The sequence below is a fragment of the Boleophthalmus pectinirostris genome, unplaced genomic scaffold (genome assembly GCF_026225935.1).
Source record: "Boleophthalmus pectinirostris isolate CB_2022bp ecotype Guang Dong unplaced genomic scaffold, ASM2622593v1 HiC_scaffold_7, whole genome shotgun sequence".
Classification (NCBI taxonomy): Eukaryota; Metazoa; Chordata; class Actinopteri; order Gobiiformes; family Gobiidae; genus Boleophthalmus; species Boleophthalmus pectinirostris.
The window spans coordinates 14423745-14445244 of record NW_026571473.1 but is presented as its reverse complement, the minus strand read 5'-3'; the positions used below and the strand labels follow the sequence as shown (position 1 = coordinate 14445244).

The 21500-nt window shown below is 38.3% G+C and overlaps 1 protein-coding gene across 6 annotated transcripts in view; it reads right to left on the bottom strand.

The window, feature by feature from the left end:
- The window catches only part of LOC129412029 (adhesion G-protein coupled receptor D2), a 59252-nt gene that overhangs the window by 5470 nt on the left and 32282 nt on the right, over positions 1-21500 (bottom strand). For all 6 annotated transcript variants that reach the window (XM_055164708.1, XM_055164710.1, XM_055164711.1 and 3 more), the window contains 2 exons: positions 20142-20295; positions 7264-7349 (listed from right to left, as the gene is read on the bottom strand). In XM_055164708.1, coding sequence (XP_055020683.1) covers positions 7264-7349; positions 20142-20295 — 240 coding nt within the window. The remainder of the gene's footprint in view (positions 1-7263; positions 7350-20141; positions 20296-21500) is intronic.

The window sequence follows — 21500 nt, the reverse complement described above, 5'->3', positions numbered from 1 at the left end:
CATTGACCTGCACAGAAGTAATGTTTGTGCTAGATTATAGGAAGATTGCTCATTTCCACCTTCAGTCCCTGGACAGGTTAACTTAAATAAGAAGCTGGGAGTTTGAATATTATTTAAGTAGTTACCAAGCCTGAATCATTCTTAATAAACTTTTTTTTCAATATGAGTGAAGTCTTTCTTCCTGCTTTATTAAGGAAATATAAAGTGGCACAATTTGAAATATTGGTACACAATACTTACACTATGTCTGCCTTCTTCAAGTGATCTATGGACTACTCTTAGTGAATGAGAAAGAAAGTACAACTAAAATACACAATGTTGGACAACAAAATATATGTTGTGAGAGGAAGACACAAATTTGCTCAAAAAAGCATTAGTAAGCTGCTACATTTTTATTGTAAAATTTTCTAAATAAATTTACCAGGTTCATATTTTTTAAGTCAGTGTGTTTATTATTCAGCCTCATCATTCCTATAACTATTAAGCGACAGGAAACTGGTTTAGGAAAATCTAAAATATGTAAATTCTGTAAACTTTTGGAGGTATATATGTTTAGAATCTCAAAATAATACTAAACTTCTTTTGCCAAGGTAATTAACAAGGACTTTAAGTGAAAATATTGGTGCTCATCTTTAACCATGACTGGGGGATGGGGAGGGTCACATGTGGGCAATGACAAGTGACGCCGAGCCTGTATTCACTGTCCTGACCTGCATTCAGACATAAACAGGAAGTGGCCTACAGGAAGGAAGTCATATTTTTTTGTTTTACCGCTGTGCCCTGGACAACGACATGGCCACATTCGCCTCATATCAACACTCAAGTCGTCTGGTGTCTGCCCTGAGCTTAAATCAGACCTCTCAAAGCATACCAAGAATTGCTAACAGTTAGAGCGAGCCTTGTTTAGTTTCGCTACTGCTTTTGACACAATTTCCTATTATTAACCTGCCTTTTCCTGCCCCAAATAAACCATTTTGTGTCTTTGTTTTCATTCTTGGAAGATGATCAAAGCGGCAAGTCCTAGCTAGGGCTTGTGATCTGTCATGGCGCAAGGATTTATGGGCTACTTGCATCCTACGCTACTCATCACATCTGCAATTCACGGACATAAATCAGGGCAGCGAACGCCACACCGGTACAAACGGAACATAACCAGGAGAGGTTATAGGTAGTTCGAATTGGTGATGGGGGTCTGGAGCCTTTTGCCCTTTATTATTAATGAGTTACTGTACGTCTATACCTCTGAGACATCCCCATAGAGACAAGCACACTTTAAAGAAGCCCTGATCAATTCCTCTGTCTGTCTAAAAGGTGTTTAAACGGGATTAGCATTAGCAGGGAGCAGGCCGAAAACGAAGAGGAAGTGATTTTATGTCCAAAAAGACAGGGGCTTGTTTTTTTGCAAAGTCTCTTTCCTGTTGTGTTCAGATAAGGACTTCCTCTTCATGCTGGGGCTGGATATGGGTGTCATCCGTCTGTCCATCCACCCATCACACCCAAAGACCGCCGCACCTTCGGAAATATCAGTCTGATCTTGTGCCATGCTTGCTAAAACATACCTTTCAAATAATCTTTAATAAGTACATCATCAATACTGAAAATGAAACGTACTGAAACTATAGAAACTTCATTAACTACAGAATCTTAATTTTCTTTCATTATTCTTGCCACTGTAAATGATCCTCCATATTTGCATTTCACAACAGTACCAAAATCTACCCAAACTATTTTTTTATTGTGCTTTTAATTAGAAAAATAGATAATGTACATTCTAACTGATCCACCACAACATTAGGATTGTATCAGTATTTCAGTATTTTTTTGTTTTGCTTTTTTTTTTAGAAAGATGTTTTTATTTGCAACAATAGTTTTATTTCACAATTCAATACATATCTCGATGTATGGCTCACAATATCAATATGATTTGGATAGTTTTAGGCCCTTCACCAAATGTCTCCTTTATTGTATGTACAAATAATGACCAATAACCAAACTTTTTATTCAACTACTACTGTTTTCTCTGCTCTAATATACAGCAGTTAGGCCTTTATGAAGCTTTCTCCCTGTATCTACAACACCTAACATATGTGAGGGTCTTACTGAATGATTTGATTTTATATTGACATTATATGTACTGTTGTATCCCTATACTTTATATGCCACAACATGTGTGAAGCAGTCACCTACAAACGACCCCTCTTGCCTGAGCCTCGACCCCAGCTACAACACCAGGATGATCTCTTCCTGTCTGCCTCAGTATCTCTGTACCTCCCTTCCTATCCGCTAAAACACACAAACTCACTAGCATCATAACATAATACACACATTTACACTAACTAACCATCATAAACTGCTATTAACTGAAAAGCCAATATCCCGATGTGTTCACTTCAACATCCTAGGGCTGGTTTTAGAGTGGCTGAGCTAGATCCACTGGGCTTTCTGGTGCTCTTGTCTTCTAAAAGCTCCTATAGAGTCCTTTTTGTTAAGGGTCCTTGAGAGTTAAATGTTGTTTGATTATTAGTGGTCTGTTGGTACCAGGGATAAACAGACCATTCATGAACTTCCACCTTTTAACAAGCTTTGAAAAGAATAGCTCGTCGATATATAGTGGGTGGGCTATTTTCACAAACATTAATATCTTGATATTATGGAGATTTTTTTGTAATATAACTGAAATGTGAATAAATGTGGCAGTAAATGTCTTGTTTTGAGGTTCAATTGTCAAAGTGCATAAATAATACTTTTTTGAAGAATTACATTGCGACTTTCTTAATATTTCTAGGATAAAGATTATATTTTATTTTGTATATTTTCAAGTCATTTGATATTATTGATATTATTATGTATTGGTGCTGCCTGAAAAATGAATTGCTTTGAACTTCGGTATAATAAAGTATTATCTATCTTGTAGACATATTTAGTAGATGTATGTCACCCACCTTTACATAATAGGTCCGTGTACATTACGTATGTGGATATCCCTTAAAACTGGTGTTAAAAGTTTACAAGATCTACTTTTTGATTACGTAGATTACAAAATGCATTGGAATTTCATTTTCACAATGCCCTTTATATTGGAGCATAATCATTTTATGAATATGTCATCTTTTCAGCCCCTCAGATAAAGCCTCAAAGGCTACATGAGTTTTCTGGTGGAGGATCAGCTACCTATTTGTCTTGCTTTGCCTGGAATGTTCCATTATATGGCATTCAACTTTTCTATCTAGCAATTATTTATTACAGGGGTTTCTATTGCTCAAAAATACAATAATTCCTTCTGTCAATGGGAACGACTCTCCACAGATCTGAACTGTAATGTAATGTAGTGCTGTAACCTACTTGTCTCCCTTGTGAAAGATAGGTTTAATATATACTGTGAAACATTCTAGACCCAACAATAATATTTCTCTGGAGATAAGCAGGTGACAGACCCTCCACTATAAATGTTACACAGTGCCCCTTTAATGCAATAGTGAGCAAACAGTTGTTTAAAAGTATCTCTATAGCAATAAATGTATTTTGAGTACAGCCCTAACTTATAACATACTATTTCTATCATCAGTTATTTTGCACTGGTACAGAATCCTGAGTGTGTTTAGTGGTATAGACTAATCTTCTCTATATTTTTGTCATGTACCCATAAATAATCCATTAATTCACTTTACAACAAAAACTCATCCCACAATGGCCTATGTTGAGCGATTTAATGGCGCTCCACATACACACACGTACACCTCCAGTCTGCAGATGGAGGAAGCCAGTCCTGCCTGTGTCTGTGAGGATGTGAGCTCCAGTGATGGCACATTGACGATAGGACCCATGACAGCACTACGCATCAGCTCAAACCAAAAAAACTTTTAATTCAATGCGTATTGTTTAAGTGCAACAATGGCCCGGGTCCCAGTGTGGTTTAGGGAGGGGTGAGAAAGGTGAGTGTGTCCGTGCTTTTGTGTTTTGGGCTGGGGATGATCCCGTGGGTTCTATGGGATCAGAAATATTGTTATGGTGCGCGGGCTACATCCGCTGTTTTTTCAGGTAATGAACAAAATGTCAGACAATGAGTGGGCAGAGGAGGAAATCGTGCCATAAAAACTAACAAGGGATCCAGAGTAATGAAAGGCATGCTTATACAATGTAGTAATAATATAAAACTGCATTTATTTTGAAACACTGTTGTAAAAATAAATAATACTGTTAATCTTAATTCAAAGATTTTGACAGTTAACATTCAATAACCAACAACCAAATAAGAAAGCTACCAATCAGAGAGTTCTAGTTAAGCTAGATGTTCAATCTTCCAATAGGGAAAGATTTTTTTATTCATGTTTTAATACATACCAAATGTATTCAGTTGAACCAAATATGACCATAGTTTGGTTACAGAAATAGAAATGGTCCAGATCAAAGGTGGAATTCATTCCTCAGGCGTTTTGCATTTTGACATTATCAGACAGATCATGAAATACACTTAAGATAGGCCTACAGTACTTAGCATTTCCCTAGCCCATTTGGCCTATGCTAATGGAGTGTACTCATGCAGAGCAGAAGATCTTAATGAGAAAACCTTTGGCTGGTGATCAGTGCTATTGATCAGGCTGAGCCCCAGGTTTAAACAGGGCTAATTGATCAATCACTGCTGGTTGGTCTGGATTAATGGAAACTGACTGGTGCTTGGCCCCTCCTCGACATGGGGCCACACAACGTGGAAGCACAGAGGAAGGAGCATGCCAATACTAATAAGGTCAGAATATTAAACATACACAGGGAAAAGTGAAACATTACTCAACTGTTTCCCCAGACAATTGTGAATTTACTGGTAATATATGCAGTATAATTTATTCACAGAAAACGTTATATATATTTAAGTTGTTTATGTTTACATTTTGAGCCAATGAGAAAGCAAAATGAGGTCCTCACTTTTGAGTTCATGATCCAACAACTAAAACCCAATAAACCCAAAAAAATATCATACGGTGTTTCTAAGTTTAGGACAGCTATAAAGGCATTCTCAGGTCAATATTGATTAAATATTCAAGAGAGTATTCTACAGCTATTATCTTTAAATTAAGCGTGTACATGCTAAAATAAAATAATCATGAAATTGCCAACATTTCTTTTTTCCAAACCTCTTCAGAGATTACATAGCTATTTCAAACTAAGTAAGCGTAGAAGAGCCAGACCAACAGTTGTCATGACACCAGCACTGTCCCTGCCAGGAAACCTCCACCACACCGGCCAAAACAGGAAGCCCTCGCAGCACACGCAGCCGTCCCAGTGAGCGCTGTGCTGAGAGCAGACTGGCCCTTCACAGAGCCGTCCTCACTCAGGGACCTGCATGTGTGTGCGTGTGTCTGTGTCAGTGTGTGTCTGTGTGTGTGTGTGTGTGTCTCTCTCTCTCTCTGTGTCTTGTGTGTGTGTATGTGTGTGTGTGTGTGTCTGTGTGTGTGTGTGTATGCGTGTGTCTGTGTGTGTTTTGTGTGTGTGTCTCTGTGTGTGTGTCTGTGGGCTCCCAGCTGCTCTGCCGAGGGACTCCCAATCGCGTGTGAGTGAGACGCAGAGGGAGCTGCAGTAACGGGGCTAAATTAAAACATTCAACAGGAGGAAAAAGGGAGAGATCAGGAGAGCCATGGAGGTGTTTTGGCAGTAGCAAGTGTATTTTTGTACGAGTTATATAATCTTTGATTGTGACTTATAAATTCCTTTATTTGATATGTATATGTGTATCTGTCTATTTTTTTTTTTTTTTTTACTGCTGCTATAATTAAGCACACGGTTTATCATTTAGGTGCACAATGCAACTGTAATGTAACTTGCTTTTACTCAATTACAGGCATACATGCTTTGAAAAACATGCATTGTTACTGTGAGCAGGGTCGACTATCCATAGTTCTGACCTGTAATTTGGCCACAAAAAGTACATTTAATGTCAAAATATTACAATGTCTAATTTTTTTAAATTTGTTTGGGGATTGCTTTTCATTAAGTCAATAATTTATTTATAATCTTAAAGAAGAAAATGTATGAAGAAGTGAAGTGAATTAGCTAGCACAAATCTTCCTAACCTGCACACTCCAGAGCCGTCCACAGAGTGAACTTTACCATCTCCCTGTGCCCTGCACATAAACACTAACAGCCCTCTTTAACAGTGCGATGGCTCTGCGGACTGGGACTTCCACTAACCTCGGGTGTGAACTTAATTGTGTATACTCAGGTATAGGGTTTCCAACCTGTGGAGCTCAAAGAGAAACAGACGCTGTGAACTTGACAATGAGTGAGGGAGAGGGGGAGATAGGGAGAATAAGAGGAGAGGGACCACCCAACAGCTGAGAAGAAAAATAAAGCAGGGTGGAGAGAGGAAAGTCAGATCTGATCATGGCTAACCTGTCACAGAGGTTCAGCGGTAGTAGCGTGCACTAAGGGCCAAGAATATGAGGTATGGTAAAAGTGAATTACATTGGGACTGGGTTTAATAATTTTAGGAGCACGGAGGTTAATGTTTATATTGAGCTTGAGAGCATATTTTTATTGGTAAAACAGTAGAGAAGAAGAACTCAAAGCTGTTTTACATTACAGCGTGATTTAAAAAAATACTATATGAAAAAGTATAACCATAACAGTGTTCAGAATGTATTCTAAGACCTTGCTAAAATTAAGCTAATAACTAATTCTAACTATTCAAATGTGTTACTGATAGTGACCACTAGAGGGACAGTAACAGGGTTAGATCAGTATGCAAACATGTTGGTTATTACAAAGAGAGGTCAATGATAATTAGTGCATTTGAGTGTTTAATATTGCACAAAATATTTGATAATGATAAAGTATAATTTGTTATTTAATTAAGTTTTTTTTTGTGTGAACACCTTTGTATGTGATTTATAAATAAGCAGTACTGGTAATGTTATTATTATTATTTACTAAGGGTTTAAATTTAAAATGCTTAAATTGTTTTAGCTGTAAAATGTGTAAATTGGGGAGCCTTTCACCACATAACAGTGGTCTTTTGTTATTCCCATCAAAAGTAAATGAACAGTGATGTTTTGAGAGCAGGTCCTGCTGAGTGCTCCTGTTGACTCTGTTAACCCAACAAAGTAATCTCTCAACCCCTCACCTCGGTCTGTTTTTGTCCTGGGGTCAGAGGTCAAATGCCGCTGTTGACCTTCTTGAACCACCCTGTTACCCAAAGCTCAAAGTCCCAGCGCTGGTTTGACTGACATGAAACACAGTATTTATGGCTCTACATCAGGAGGAGGCACGTACCTTTCTGGACTTGATTTGAGTGGCACTGGAAGTGTGGCCAGGAGGATCTTCTTTTCTCCCTGGAGCAGAGGGCATGGCCACATGACCTGCAGACAGTCAAGCACACTTAGGCTCAGACTTAAACAAACTCTTGATCCACATGAGAAATTATTTGGACACAGTAGCTCACACATTACAGTATATTGTAATAACAAAGAGAAAAATAGGAATAGTATAATACATTCTAAATGAGAAGCAGAATTAAGAGACTAGAGTAAAAAAAAAAAAGTCATAATTATAGTAAGAAAATATTCAGCTATATACAAGAGGTTGTGAGGAAAACAGTACTAAAAAGTTATTGACAAACAGACTAACAAAAGCAGGTTAGAGCTTAGACCTGCTACTAAGAATTAGGTTACAGTTTACAATAATGTCACCTTAATTAGATAAAACATTCAGAAAGACTTAATTTATAATGAACAAATTGTTTATTAATAATGTATTATAATTATTCAGAATTAGTAACTGCTTAAGGAGTAAGGTATTAAGGATAACTAGGTGTATGTAGTGAGATTTTACACACTTTTAACCAAGTAAAAGTTGAAAAATCCTGACTATAGGCTTCTAGATTGACAATCTTCACAAATGTAGTGTTTTATTGAGAAATATTTTAAAATATATATATATATTTTTGGACATTTTGACATAATGATTGTGGGGTCTTTGTAATAAAAGCTCAAGCATGTGTTTCAGAGCCTGTATTGTCCAGCTATTGATTACTATTACCAAAATATAATTTAATAGTAGACGATTATTCTGATTAATCTTTGGAACCCTTCTAGTGCTATATGTAGTCTACTGAATAAATGCATGCGTGATTTTAACTTTTATATGAAAATACGGCATGATTATATTTGATATTTTGGCTGAACGAAGGGAAAGGAAACAAAACCATCCAAAAGCAACACCACATAGAATTGGATCAGGTCTGACACATTGACGCTTGCCACATTCACAAAGATCCTTAATTTGATGGGAAAAAATGCTAATATCCCATTGCAATAATATTTCCAGTAAAAGGGCAATACATTTGATTTAGCAATTCAAATACTCTAATTCCGGAAAATGTCTTAAATTACAACCAGAATTTGGACTCCTAATGACAGGCCGTCTATAACAAGAGCCAATATTTCTTACAGTAACAGGCACATTTGACCCAATTATGAAAGAAAAGCATGCGGTAAGAGCAGGGATGACCCAGAGGTGGAGGATTATAAATTGCAGCCAATTAGGCCCAAGAAGAGGAGCTAAGACAAGCGTGGCTAATGATCCAGTATTCATCAACTCCTGACACTCATTTCACATTTGAGGTGTTTAGACCAGGATCCGCTCACACTGGCCCGCACTGGCCTGCTCTGATTGGGCAGAGCTGCAGGGCTAAGTGTTGTTCAAGGACGCCGGACAGATTACAGCTGATGGACAACAAGGAGGTGGAAGAAAAACAGCAAACAAGCTTATAATTCACAATGTTTATATTATATACATGTTATTTATGATATCTACTACGAGTGATAATTAACTCAGTGTTGATGTGCTGAATATTCATAAAGTTTTACACATTAATGAATGATTATGTAAACTTGTCAATCTAAGATCATTAGTGCATGACTTTTGACCTTTTTGTTTCATTCATATTTTACCAAAATGGAACATATGGGCCTGATTTTTATTGTTTAGAGTTTCATCATTTCAAACTGTTAAACAATGCACTGGTGTTGTTTTGCAATTACCCGTGTGGTAAATTTCTATTATTTTAGAAAGAAAATAAATATAAAATTAATTGAAAACTTCAAATGCAGTGCAAAGGGTATTTAGGGTTAGGGTTATTTCTTTTACGGTACCAAGTGAATACCAAACATGTGACTGTAATACACATACACAAAAATCATAATTTTTGTCTGTATCAAAACATATCCTTTCACAGGGTAAGTAATCAATATGATTAAAAAATAAATAAATAAAAATAAATCACAACAATCATAAGATACTGTATCACATCTGCCAGTACCAAATACAGCTAAACCGTCTGTTTAAGGTAGAGCATCTGATAAAAAAACAACTAACCAATATAAGGGGCTATATAGCATGAGGTTGAGAGTGTTATTTTGCACACTTGAACCTAAAGTTGCATATGGAGTCCCAGTAGCTCATAATAATATATGGACACAATCTGACTAGGCATTTTTATAGGTGATTCGCCCCACCCATGTGTCCATCACTTGCTCTGCTGCAGGCCTCATCTGCCTGGAGTAATCACTGCTGATCTGAAGGTGGGCTGGACACATCCAGCACCAAAACTCATTTCACTGTGACGCTCTGTGACCCCCGCCTGCACAGCAAACAGCCACACAGCCCACTGCATATCTTCATAAGTCTCTGTCTCATCTACATGGGAGGGGGAGGGGGTGGGGCTCTGCTCTGAGGGTACAGAGGTCAGCGCTCTAAAGCCGTGGATCATTCAAAGGTGTCAGAAGTGCTCTTTGGGACAGCAGATGAGGAGGACTTATGGGGCACGGCAGGGAGACATTAAAGTGTGTCCTGTGTAACTAGATTCTCATCCAAAGTTTAATTCACAGAGCTGGCTAACATCCACAAACCACCACCATGGAGTGCATTTGCATTTGATTATAACCTAATTATAAATGCCACACACTGATACTGTACCAGGCCTGAAGGGTGATTTGGTGACTGCAGCGCACCAGGCGGTGTACTGTTAGAGTTGGTTAGATGTGCACATTTTTGTCATTCACAAGTAAACACACAGAGGACTGACTGTGTTTGGCATGAAGTAAACAGCTTTTAATAGCATCAAACAGACTGCATTTGGTGTGCAACCATCTGTCCAGTCCATTGTGTCTGCTGTGACTTTTTAGATGCCTGTTAAACAACAGCTGACGTATGGGCAGTGGTCATCATTGTCTAGACCCCAGTCAAATTTCTTCAGTAATTTTCTTGTAGTAGCCAACATTAATTTAATACAAATATTTCCAATTTGTTACTCATAGTGTATTATTCATAATAATTATCATATATAAGTGACTGCATGACATGGAAAATCCTATTCTATTTTCTATAAAATGTTAATAAAGTGCAGTAAAGGGGTGAAAGAGTGCACTAAAGTGTGGTGTAGAGGGTTGAGGGCCAGGTCCAGGAAGTTTTCACTCCTTCCTTCCCATGGTGCCCCTGGCCTCCCTAACTTCCAGTCACAGGCTGAGAGAAGCCAGACACAACCGGATAATAACCATCTAATAAGACAATATTGAAAGCAGGCTGGCGTTTGTACACTGGAAGTTAGACAGGCATCTGCACACATGATCAGAAAACTCACTTCGATGTTTTGTATAAGAAAGTGCCAGGTGTATTCAAAATGCATGAAAAGGTATAACTTAGTTTTCAATTCAAACATGTGGACAAAAATGTCTTTAAGGTTTGGACACACAAAAATAACAAAGTTCCCCTGACGGATCTTCTTACCCTCTTGTGCCACCATCAGAGAAAAACGTTAGCACATGGCAAAAGATACCCATCATTTCTCAGTGTATCAATTATCAATTTAGAAAGTGGAACTGTATCCCCTTTGGTTCTGTGTGCTCAGTATCTGGTTGGTGACCTTAAGGAAATGAGCCTGAGATAGAGGGAGACTGCAATGAGCCAAGAGACTGAAATAATAAATTTAAAAAATGGTCCTGTGTTTCTTCAAAGTGTAATCTTTTATATCATATACAAACAGATAAATTCAGATTTTATGTAATGCTTGCCTTTAGGACAAGAGCAGTACCTGTAGTTCAAATCATAGAATCATAGAACATCTTCAGTGACTAAAACACATCACAAAGTACCATTAAGTCTTTCCACTCCTGTGACCTCTTGTGCGTCTGTTGGATATCTACATATCTAGTATTTAGTACAAAACTGCAAGAAAATGTCAACTTGCCTTGCCACAAGAGAAGAGAGTGAACCAGACAAAGACCAACCTTTTCCAGTCAAATGAGAATCTATCTCTGTGCTGGTTTCTTTGGTTTGAGTGAAGATGGGCAGAGCAGCTGCAGCCTGCCGCTACACTGCTCAGCCAGGGGAAGGCAATAGGTTTAGCAGGCGAGAAGGCAAGGCAGATTTATGGCTCTGGAGGTGACCTCTGGGGCCGTAACACGGTGATGGGTGAGTGGCTCTCAACGGTAAGCTACTGGCACTTGACAAAGTGCCCGAAGCAGAATGAATTTACTTCTCTTTTCCTCAATCATCAAGCAGCCACTGCCCTGACCCCCATCCTGACTGCTATAACAAGATCTCCCATCTCACAAGGGCCTGAAAAATTTACTGTCACATCTACTTTTCAATGAGCTCAAGTGAGCACTTCTTTCACCTTCAGCGGAGCAGGTGCCAGTGCACAGGATGGCTAGCTTGCCCATTGTGTTCATGTGTGTTTTATGTGTGTGAATAATAAGAGACACACACATGTGTGAAAGTACATAAAAATACTGTGTAGTCTCACTCATCAGATGCACAAAGCCGCAGTAAGGGTGCCAAGCAGGGACACAAAGGGCACTTCTATACAAATGTCAATAGACACTTGTGAAGTTTAGATTAGAAGTCAATCTACCTTAGCACATTGCTTAGCCACACACACAGCACAGAGAGACATTACAGAGGCTGCGTGTCCGCCTGCTTTCATCAGCACGATGGCAGCAGAGTTGAATTTAATGATGCTGATATTTTTTTATATGCACTTCATAAATCTTATGCACATGCACATTTAGATTTCACCTTTCCTGCACTCTGGTTTGTGAAGAGCAAAGACAATGGCCAAGACACAAACTAAACCAGGAGAGCTTATTCAGTCGAACAAAAATGATGACCACCACTGATAACAAATGCCCTTTTCACTTAAAAAATAGAAGGACAATTGTTAGAGCACTAAATCACTTAAATAAAAATGATAATGCAAATCAATATGCCGTAACTTTGACTGTGAAAGTTGGTTCAACATTTCATCTTGTCATATGAACTCTTTAAAAGCCAATAAGTAATCAAGCCTCTTTACTTTTATGGCTCTTTGGTTCAGCCACACCCCCTGGGATATTATTATTGTGATGAGCCAATAAAAATCAATGATTAAACATGTGTAATTTTCCATAAATGGTATATTAAAATTTATTGAGATTCTCAAGAGGGACATAAAGGCAGACAGTGTGTTGCTTACAGTGGAAAATAAAATCTATTCAATAAGCTACAGCAAAATTGATCAGGCTGTAAAAGTGGCTCAGTACATGCGCTCATGGTTTATCACACTGGGTTTGGACTATTTTATCAACACTAACATCCTACATCTTACAGACGGCTAACTGACAGGAGGTTTTATTACAATTATTTATGAATTAATTTCAGTTAATTCATAAATATGCATTTGAGATCCCTTCTGGGTCATCAGACATTGATTTTAAAACAATATTAAAAAAGAAAGACAATATGATGACCAATAAGTTTTTCAATAGTTTTTCCAGATTTAAGTAATAGAACACACTATCTACCGTTATAGAAACTGTCTTAATACAATGCCCCAGCCTGTGTATACATTGTTTATGTTATTATGGACACTGTGGCACCTGTGCCTTTCTATCAAAGGAAAATGAGAATTCCAGTGGTGAGTAGTGACGCTGTTGGGTGAATCAGTGTTAGTGGCTCGGCAAACAGCGTTTTTCTTTTAACTTTCAATTCTCCTAAGCATCCGTGCTTCACAGCCCCTGGGGCTATTGCCTTTCTCAATCTGTCCCTGGAGAGGCACGAGTTATGGTCCCTGTCCATTGAGGAGAAAGGGATGTTATTCCCCTGTCACCTCCTGGTCGCGCCGCCATCCTCCCTGCCCTGATCTACGGCCTGAGAGCCCCCCACCACCTCACCCCCTCCCTCTGCAGCGCTTTGCTTCATCGTAAGGTGCTGGCTATGTCGTTACCACGGCCAGTGGAGATGAGGGTGACAAAAGTGTGATTGTGGGGGTAGGGGGGCTTGTATGGTTCAGAGGGGCTGAGGGTCTCAGGAATGGGTTCAAATAAAAATGGAGTGAGTGAGGCAACTAGATTAGTTTAGGCTGAAGATCCTTTTTAGTGTATAAGAATATGGGGAGAGATGGTGGAAAGTCTTCTGACATCGGGACCTGAATATGCACAGCAGATGTACCACTGAGCTACCTGCAGCACATGTTGCCCAAGTTTGATTTGTTTTTGCATATGGCACATGGCCAGAAGAAGAGTTCCAACCTCCCAGATCCAGAGACCTTCAAAGCCCGAGCCTATTTCCATAATGACCACCCTACCACTTCTTATAGGCTTCACTACACCTTAGGCAAATGTGTGGCTTGCGAGGGTCTTTCTGGGTGAGGGAATAAATAAATAAGCAGATAAATAGATGAATAACCCAGAGAAACTGGAGCTCCTGTGCTCTGGCCATCCATCATACATCCCATTACCACGCACTCAGCGCCACTCGCCGTATGTATAATGCAGTCAACCTCCATAAGCAGATACAAATTCAACTCTTTTCCTCCTCAATTTGTTATATGTGACAACCCTGCAGCCCATGCCCTGTTGTTTCTTTGAATTATGAATAGATTCTCCTTACCACACTGCCGCTGAGCGCTCTTATGCAGAACAGCTGTGGAAAACAAATTCAAGAAGCTTGGTGCGTGCTGTAGCAAATGGCTGCGTATGCATAAACTGTTGTGCTTAAAGCCACTTAAGAACACGCAAATGGGCTCCATATTTCATCTGGTGAGTTCTCACATTGATAGTGAGAAATACATGTTATAAAACAGGTACAAGTCTTTCTACATGTTTGAAATGATCCAAGATCAGTTTGAGATTTGTCGAAGTGTATACGTTTTAACTGTTGTTTCTCTTATTGAAATGATCTAGTTTTCTTAAAAAGCCATTAAATCAGATGTCACTCTCAGATATCAATAGCACAGTGGAACACTTTGGATTAGCAAAGTTTGATGGTCTTAGATGCAACTGTCGTAATGAAAAGGAGAAAAAAGTAAGTAATGGTAAATGGTCACATTTTTCTATAGCGCTTTTCCACATTCAAGGCAGTCAAAGCGCTTTACAACAAGGACCCACTCACCCATTCACACACCAGTGTACACAGACACTGTGGGCAAGGTGGGTTAAGTGTCTTGCCCAACGACAGCATTCATCTGTGGGAGCTGGAATCACACCAGCCAACCTGTGGGTCAGTGGATCTGACCGCTCAACCTGTGATGTTTATGTCGAGAGCTGGAATTGAACCGCCAACCTTCAGATCAGTGGGCAAATGCTCTACCAACTGAGCTACTGCAGCGTGTATTATTACATTTACAACTACAGTAAATTCAAACTCCATATGGTAATAAAGCACACATATCGGTAATAATTTACTATTTGAATCAACCACTTGCCAAACTTGCATACTGTATATGTTTTACTATATCTTCTAGTCATGACAAATACATACAAATATAAGAACTTTTGGCACTGTCCTTCTTGTTTCAATGCCGGACTACAATTAACTCCTCAAAGCTTGAACCACATGACAAGAGCCCATTTCCTGGTCTTCATTTTTTAAACAGTGAACAATCCAAACCATCTTCCCACAGAAAGTGAAAGCAATAATTAAAATGCTTTGCCTAGAACACATAGGGATATCTTTTTCCCTGTGTACAGAGGTAGAATAGAACTGAAGCTGTGTGTGCAGCATAGACTGTATATATATATATATATATATATATATATATATATATATATATATATATATATATATATATATACATATACATATATACATATACATATAAAGGGACATAGCTAACCCACTAGCCGCTGCATTCCAAATATGAAGTGAACATGGGGGTGCTTCCATCTCCATTGACTCTGTCTCTGTCTCTCACCCCTATCTCTGTACGCACTGTAAGTGAGCCTTGTCATTTTGGTCTTAAAATGTTTGTATTAACACGCTCTACATGATCCTGGTCTTTGTATTTCGCTATTTTGTCCTATTCGTAGTATGGAACTTGGTTCAGTATTCGCTACTATAACTGCTAGCTTTGTGAGCTTCATTTGACTGGAGCTGGACGCTATGGGTGATGTCACGCTCACCTAATTCACTTCTTTATTCAGTCTATGGTGTGCAAGGGTAGAGCAGGGCTGACGCTGTGTGTGCAGGGGTAGAGCAGGGGTGAAGCTGTGAGGAAGTGTGTTTTGGGGATTTGGCTGAACTCTCCGAGCCTGTTTGGGTTGAGCAGATGTAGAATTAGTACACATCACTTTGCATCAGTGAGATGTTGAACATAAGCTGCCACTCAGAGGCCAAATGCCTCGGTGTCACACGCATACCTCATAGCACTGTCTGTGCATCAGCTCCTGTGGTCATTATCAGTGTGATGTCAGCTCCCACGGCAACCAAAATACCCCATATAACTGTAATCTAAGTGCCTGCATAACTGGTTTGTTTCCATTTTTATTGCAATGTGCACGTTCAGAAGGAAAGTTTGGACTATCTATGAATATGTAACACATCACAGAAATCTGTCTTGAAGGTTTTAGTTTAGACCACACTGGAGTTTGAACTCTCATTAAATGACTTACCGGTAATTAGGTGTTCTGACAGTGCTACCTTACTTACACCTCCCTTCCCAAGTCAAACTGATACGCAGTATGTTTTGCTAGAAACTGGTGAAAGCAATAATGAACACTTTTCAAATTAATCAAATGTTGTGTCTGTAAAAATGCTGGCCTTTAAAACATTATTTTTGTTATTTTTTACATCACGTTTACATACTTGGGCACATATTTAAACTTTGGCAACAATCCTCACTTTTTTTTCGACGCATTCACAAAATTCACCTGAAATAGTGAATCTACACAATGAAGCTTTGCCTGTATAGTTGAACGGACCTGTTGCATGTCAGCAGACATTGTTAAATGCTCATGACGGGTGATGCTGTAGGGGCAGGAGGGACGAAGAGGGGGGAGGGTGAACCCATAGTGTCAGCTGCAGGATCTGGGTGTAATCTGCCGAAGATGCATGCAATATACCGCCACGCCACTTTATCTGGAAGGCCCCTAATTGCAAGCAATGCTATAAAACACATGTTAGCCAAGCAGGAAGGAGTGTCAGATGTCAACCATGTGCAGGCGTATGGTTCCTACAAGAAGACCTGTGTAAACTGGATATGACACCAAGCCTGTATCTGCAAGAGACTATTCTTCTCTCCTCTGATTGCTCTATGTATTTCACCCGAACAATGCCACAATTTAGACAAAAAGGGAAAGAAAAATGTCTGCAGTTGAATTCAATGGTATATTTGTAAAGATATAATTAATAAACATAAAAGTATAAACTATTAACGAGGCATAAATAGGCAAAACTATAAACCCGTCTCTTTTCAGTCGCAGAATGGATGGTTTTAACAAAGCAAGAAGAGGTGAGGTAACACTAGTGACCTAGCATATTATTCCTACTTTAAGGGCTTGCAACCTTCACCTAAACACTGTGTGGGTCCTTCTTGCTGGAAATCTAACCCATTGACAAACACCCACGTAGCCACTCGCTTTCAGTTCAAATCTCTATCCAATCCATACCTATTCTATTGCCAATCGCCCATTATGCACTTGTCCTTCTCCAGTGCTCACATAGACTCAAACAGGGCCCAGTCTGTACTGTGGACATTTGCGTCAACCAACTTTGGTAAACAGAAAGATGGAACAGGCAAAAAGGTATCAAAGCTATCAAAGGCAGACCCCCACTCCACCCACCCACAAAGAAAAGAGCTGACCTTGTGCAAGCAAGATACCACTATCACTGGGAGAGATGGGGACGTAATTGTACAAGAATGGAACCCATCTGTTTGTGCCTTATGGAAAAAGGACATATTGTAACACATATGGAGCAATGTAAAAAACAGCTATTGTGGACATAAGATTAAGACAAAGCAAACAGCTATTCTCTAGTAAGTTGTAATAATACAGCGTGATTCTGTAAACACTGAAACCTTGCTGTACTTATTGGGGGCAATCTTGTTGTAGTGTGGACACAATACTAAAATCTCCAACTTGATTGTGATACTAAGAAAAAGGATTGATACTCAATATTGATTTCAATGCTACACACAAGATAATTTCTCTAAAGGTGTGTAACATTTTTGCACCTGCATGTCTCCATGGACGTGTTTTGCTGTGACTAGAGTAGTATGATTGTCTGACTTCTAGCATTTAATCAGTTATAGTTGTTATGTTTTTATTACTCTCTTTGATATTGATTTTCTATAATGTAATTTCAAAGCAGTATAACTAATATAAAAATACAAAATGTTATTAATTCATTACTTAAATGGATTTCTTTATATACTACTTTATTAAACTTTGCTTTACTTGAATAAAAGATTTATTTTTTGCTGTCGAGCTACAACCTGTTCCATTTACATACTACGTGTCTATTCTTCTCTTGAACAGAAAACGTTGCAGCTAATGTACCACATAATTGAAGGTGACATTCAGTTATTACTACAATTGTCTTCTTTTCAAAAACATGACTTTTGCTGCTGATTTTCATTTTTCTTCCTGCGCTTTGTTCAGCTAAATGTGACAAATAGACTGATTTAACTAGTGAGCTCTAACTGTAAGTGAGACAGTGTCGGAGGGCCATGCAAATCGCCTGTAACAGAAACGCAGTAAATCACATTGAGAGTATAACAGGCAGCGCGTGTACTATTCAAATGCGATTGTGCAAGTCATAAACCACACGCTGCCATCTATTTCCTCAAAGAAGACTACTCATTATGGATTATTTGCATTGACTGATATTCACAGCGTAAAAAGGCCATAAAACTCTGTGTGATATATAGGATAGTTGTATCTTGATTGTCAGTGCTTTCTAAATAAATGTATCTGAGTAAAAATGTGTGGTTTGTCTGTAAATGCTTCACTCTTTGAGACAAATAATGCACATCGACATAAGGGCATGCTTTAAATTACAGTAAAATCAGCAACTATGGCCTCTTATATAGTCTTTCATTGCTTCTCTTTGAAATTTGTGCTTCCAATCTTTTCCATAACCAAATGACTGCTAACTCGACTGAGAGCAGAGCAGGTCAGGCAGCCAGATTGAATCCAGGCTCTCTGGTTAGTGTTTGGAGGATATTTTTGATTTAACATCCCCTCCCTATCCCTGGAACCCCCTTACCTGCATTTTTGTCTTCACTCCCCTCCACTACATTGTACGGGACAGACATAATACAAACAAAATAGTTGTAATCACTTAACTGAATGTCAATAAAGACAGCTTTAGGGGGACTTTTTGCAGTAGCTACAAACCAAAAAAAAAAAAAAACTAGAGAAGTCCTTCGGCAAAGCAACCACTTGTGAACACAAACATTTCTAAAGGCAAGGTTACAGGTGCAGCCATGCTCAAAAGAAGTACGTGAACGAAAAAAAGGTACACAACAAATATTTGACTTATTCTGAAAGTGTAGATTTGGATTTCATCTTTCCAATTAAAAATACTGCTCAGGCGCTGACCTTCCTTGTTCTTTTTGACGCAAAGTGCCAATTGGTTGTGCTTTTTGGGAAGCAAGGTCAACAGTATTTGAATCAAATGAAATAAAATTATGTGATTATGTGTAGCGCTAAAGAGTAGCACAAATTCTCTGAAAAGCTAACCTCGGGCCAGCTCACCCAATTTCTGCCATACTGAAATGTACAAATTAATTAGCCACAGTAGAAGGAATCATATGGAGTAACATAATGTAGATGTAAAATATTATGAGATTTGTCACTGACCAAAACCAGACAAATGTACAATGTACAAGAACAAATCTATGATGAGATTCCAAATTGACACGGTGGTCTTTTCATGTCAAATTTGTCAAATTTTTTGACCATATTTGATCAATTTTTTTTTCATTCACTGTGATCTGGGTTGGTTAGATTTAAGTTTAACTTTTTTTTAGTTCAATGGGGGGCATGACACAAAATATATATATATATATATGTAGATTTTTTTTTCATGGCCTTCTGCCATGTTTTAAAGTTGTTCTCTCATCATAAACATGCCTGAAGAGGATTTAGATGTAATTCAGGCAAATCTCTGTAATTTTGTGATCTCTCCCGGGCCCTACTCAAACCTTCCTCATGGTTAGCTATAAGATTCTGTGCAACAATTCTCTTTAAATATACAAAAGTATGTTGAGAAAAAAAAAAAAAAAAAAACTGTACACAAAACTTGACAAACCTGACTGCAATGTGCAATAGCTTCATTAACATGCTGATTGTGTTGTGATAGCGCTCTGAAGGGGGAGTGAGCGTGTAAAACAAAGGGAGGGGGACTCAGAGTGTCAAAAACAAAAGTGAAACTTATAAAGCATGTTAATACATTGTTTTCTGTGACTATAGCATTTTCAAAACAATAAAAGGTAACATGGTGATCTAAATATGTTATGTGTTAGCAGTTACAGTAATACCAAATAATACAATACCCCCTCTTTAAAGTTAGATGTAAACCATTGAGTGAACCCAGAAAAACATATATTTTTGAAATCGAAAATTTTATTAGACATAAATGATCAGCTTTAGTTCACTTTTCATTTACTAGGAAAGTCCCACTGAGATACACACAAGGTTTATTTTTCATGGAAGTCCCGGGACCCTACATGTTTTTAATGATGGGCGATACTGGAGCACCCATAGGAAACCAATGTAAACTCCACACAGAAAGGCCAAGGTCATTCTCAGTACAGGATTTCAACCTATCTGTTGGAGTGGTAAAACTATCCCACATATAAAAGTGATTTCAGGCCCTTTATAATGACTCACCTGTTGTTGGCTCTTCCTCTTGGGTAGGGCCTGGGGCACTGCTGCAGGTGGACATGTTGTTGGCCTCCTCTTCCTGACTCGGGCCGATGCCAAGGGGCAAACTGGTGGGACGAGAGCTGGTCATGGAGCTGGATGGTCTAGAGCTGGCACAATTCTATAAAAAACAGCAATAATCACCATTTAACAAAACACTAGAAAAATACTATAAAACGCAAACTTAATATCTTGTCAAAACTTGAATTAAGGTCCAAAAAACTAATCCACAGCCAATATATAACTGTATTTCAAAGGTGTCAGGGGCAGCGACATCAACAGTGTGCGAGGGGCTGTTTTTTATTTGGATCTTGCAACTGACAGCTTTATTTCACAAAGCAATCTGGCAGTGTGTGTACAAGAGGGAGGTCATGGTGGGTCAAGAGACACTGGGTACGAGCCGACAGCTAGCTCAGGTCCAAATGGCCGTCTGGGCGGGTGTCAGAAGACCATCTCGTGGGCTGCTTGTGACCTATGCTTATGTTGTGAGCTACTAAAAAGAAGAGGTCCAAGGAGGTCAACACAAGTGTGGAATTAAAAAAGGCGTTTACTGGAATTTTTATGAGATGGTCAAGGCCAGAATAGCTACCGAGCAGAATATTTTATTTAATAGATTATAATGATCTGCAATTTTCAAGTTTGTAATTAATAGAAGGTGCATTTAAAATAAATCTTTTACTGTGCGTATGTACTTGGGCTTAGTTTCGAACGATTAACCATAATAATCCTGACTACTAAACTCTAATAATCTGAACTAAACAGACTCTAAAACACATATCAAAATATCATTTATCATAAAGAAAAAAAAAAAAAAAAGTATTTAATTAAATTTAATTAAAAATAATAATAATAAACCATGTTTGATTTTCAGCTATAATTTTCTGTATAAATAAATATCTTCTGTCTTAGAGGCCTTCATCATATGTCAACCTTTATATTATTAATAAAAGTATCTTTAAAATCTCAATATAAATAATAATTTGACTAATCAACTAGTAATAATACTTTAATTTAAAAATACTAATTGGTCGTAAAATGTCTAAATGTTCAATAAGTTTCAAGTTTCAATCATTCACTATACGTTTTCATTTGAGTGACAAATCAGCATCTTCTAGAATAAAAAGATTAAATGTTGCAACACTTCCTGTGGTGAAATAAAACAAGCTCTGACCTTTGTAAATGTACAAAAACACTTCAAATATGTAAAGCAATGAATTATCCCTCAGCGTTGCAAATAATATGAGATATAAACTTCCTTGCCCCTGTCGAGAATCATACGTCTCCAAATGGCCCATATGTAGTAACGCCACCCGAGCCTCTTTATCC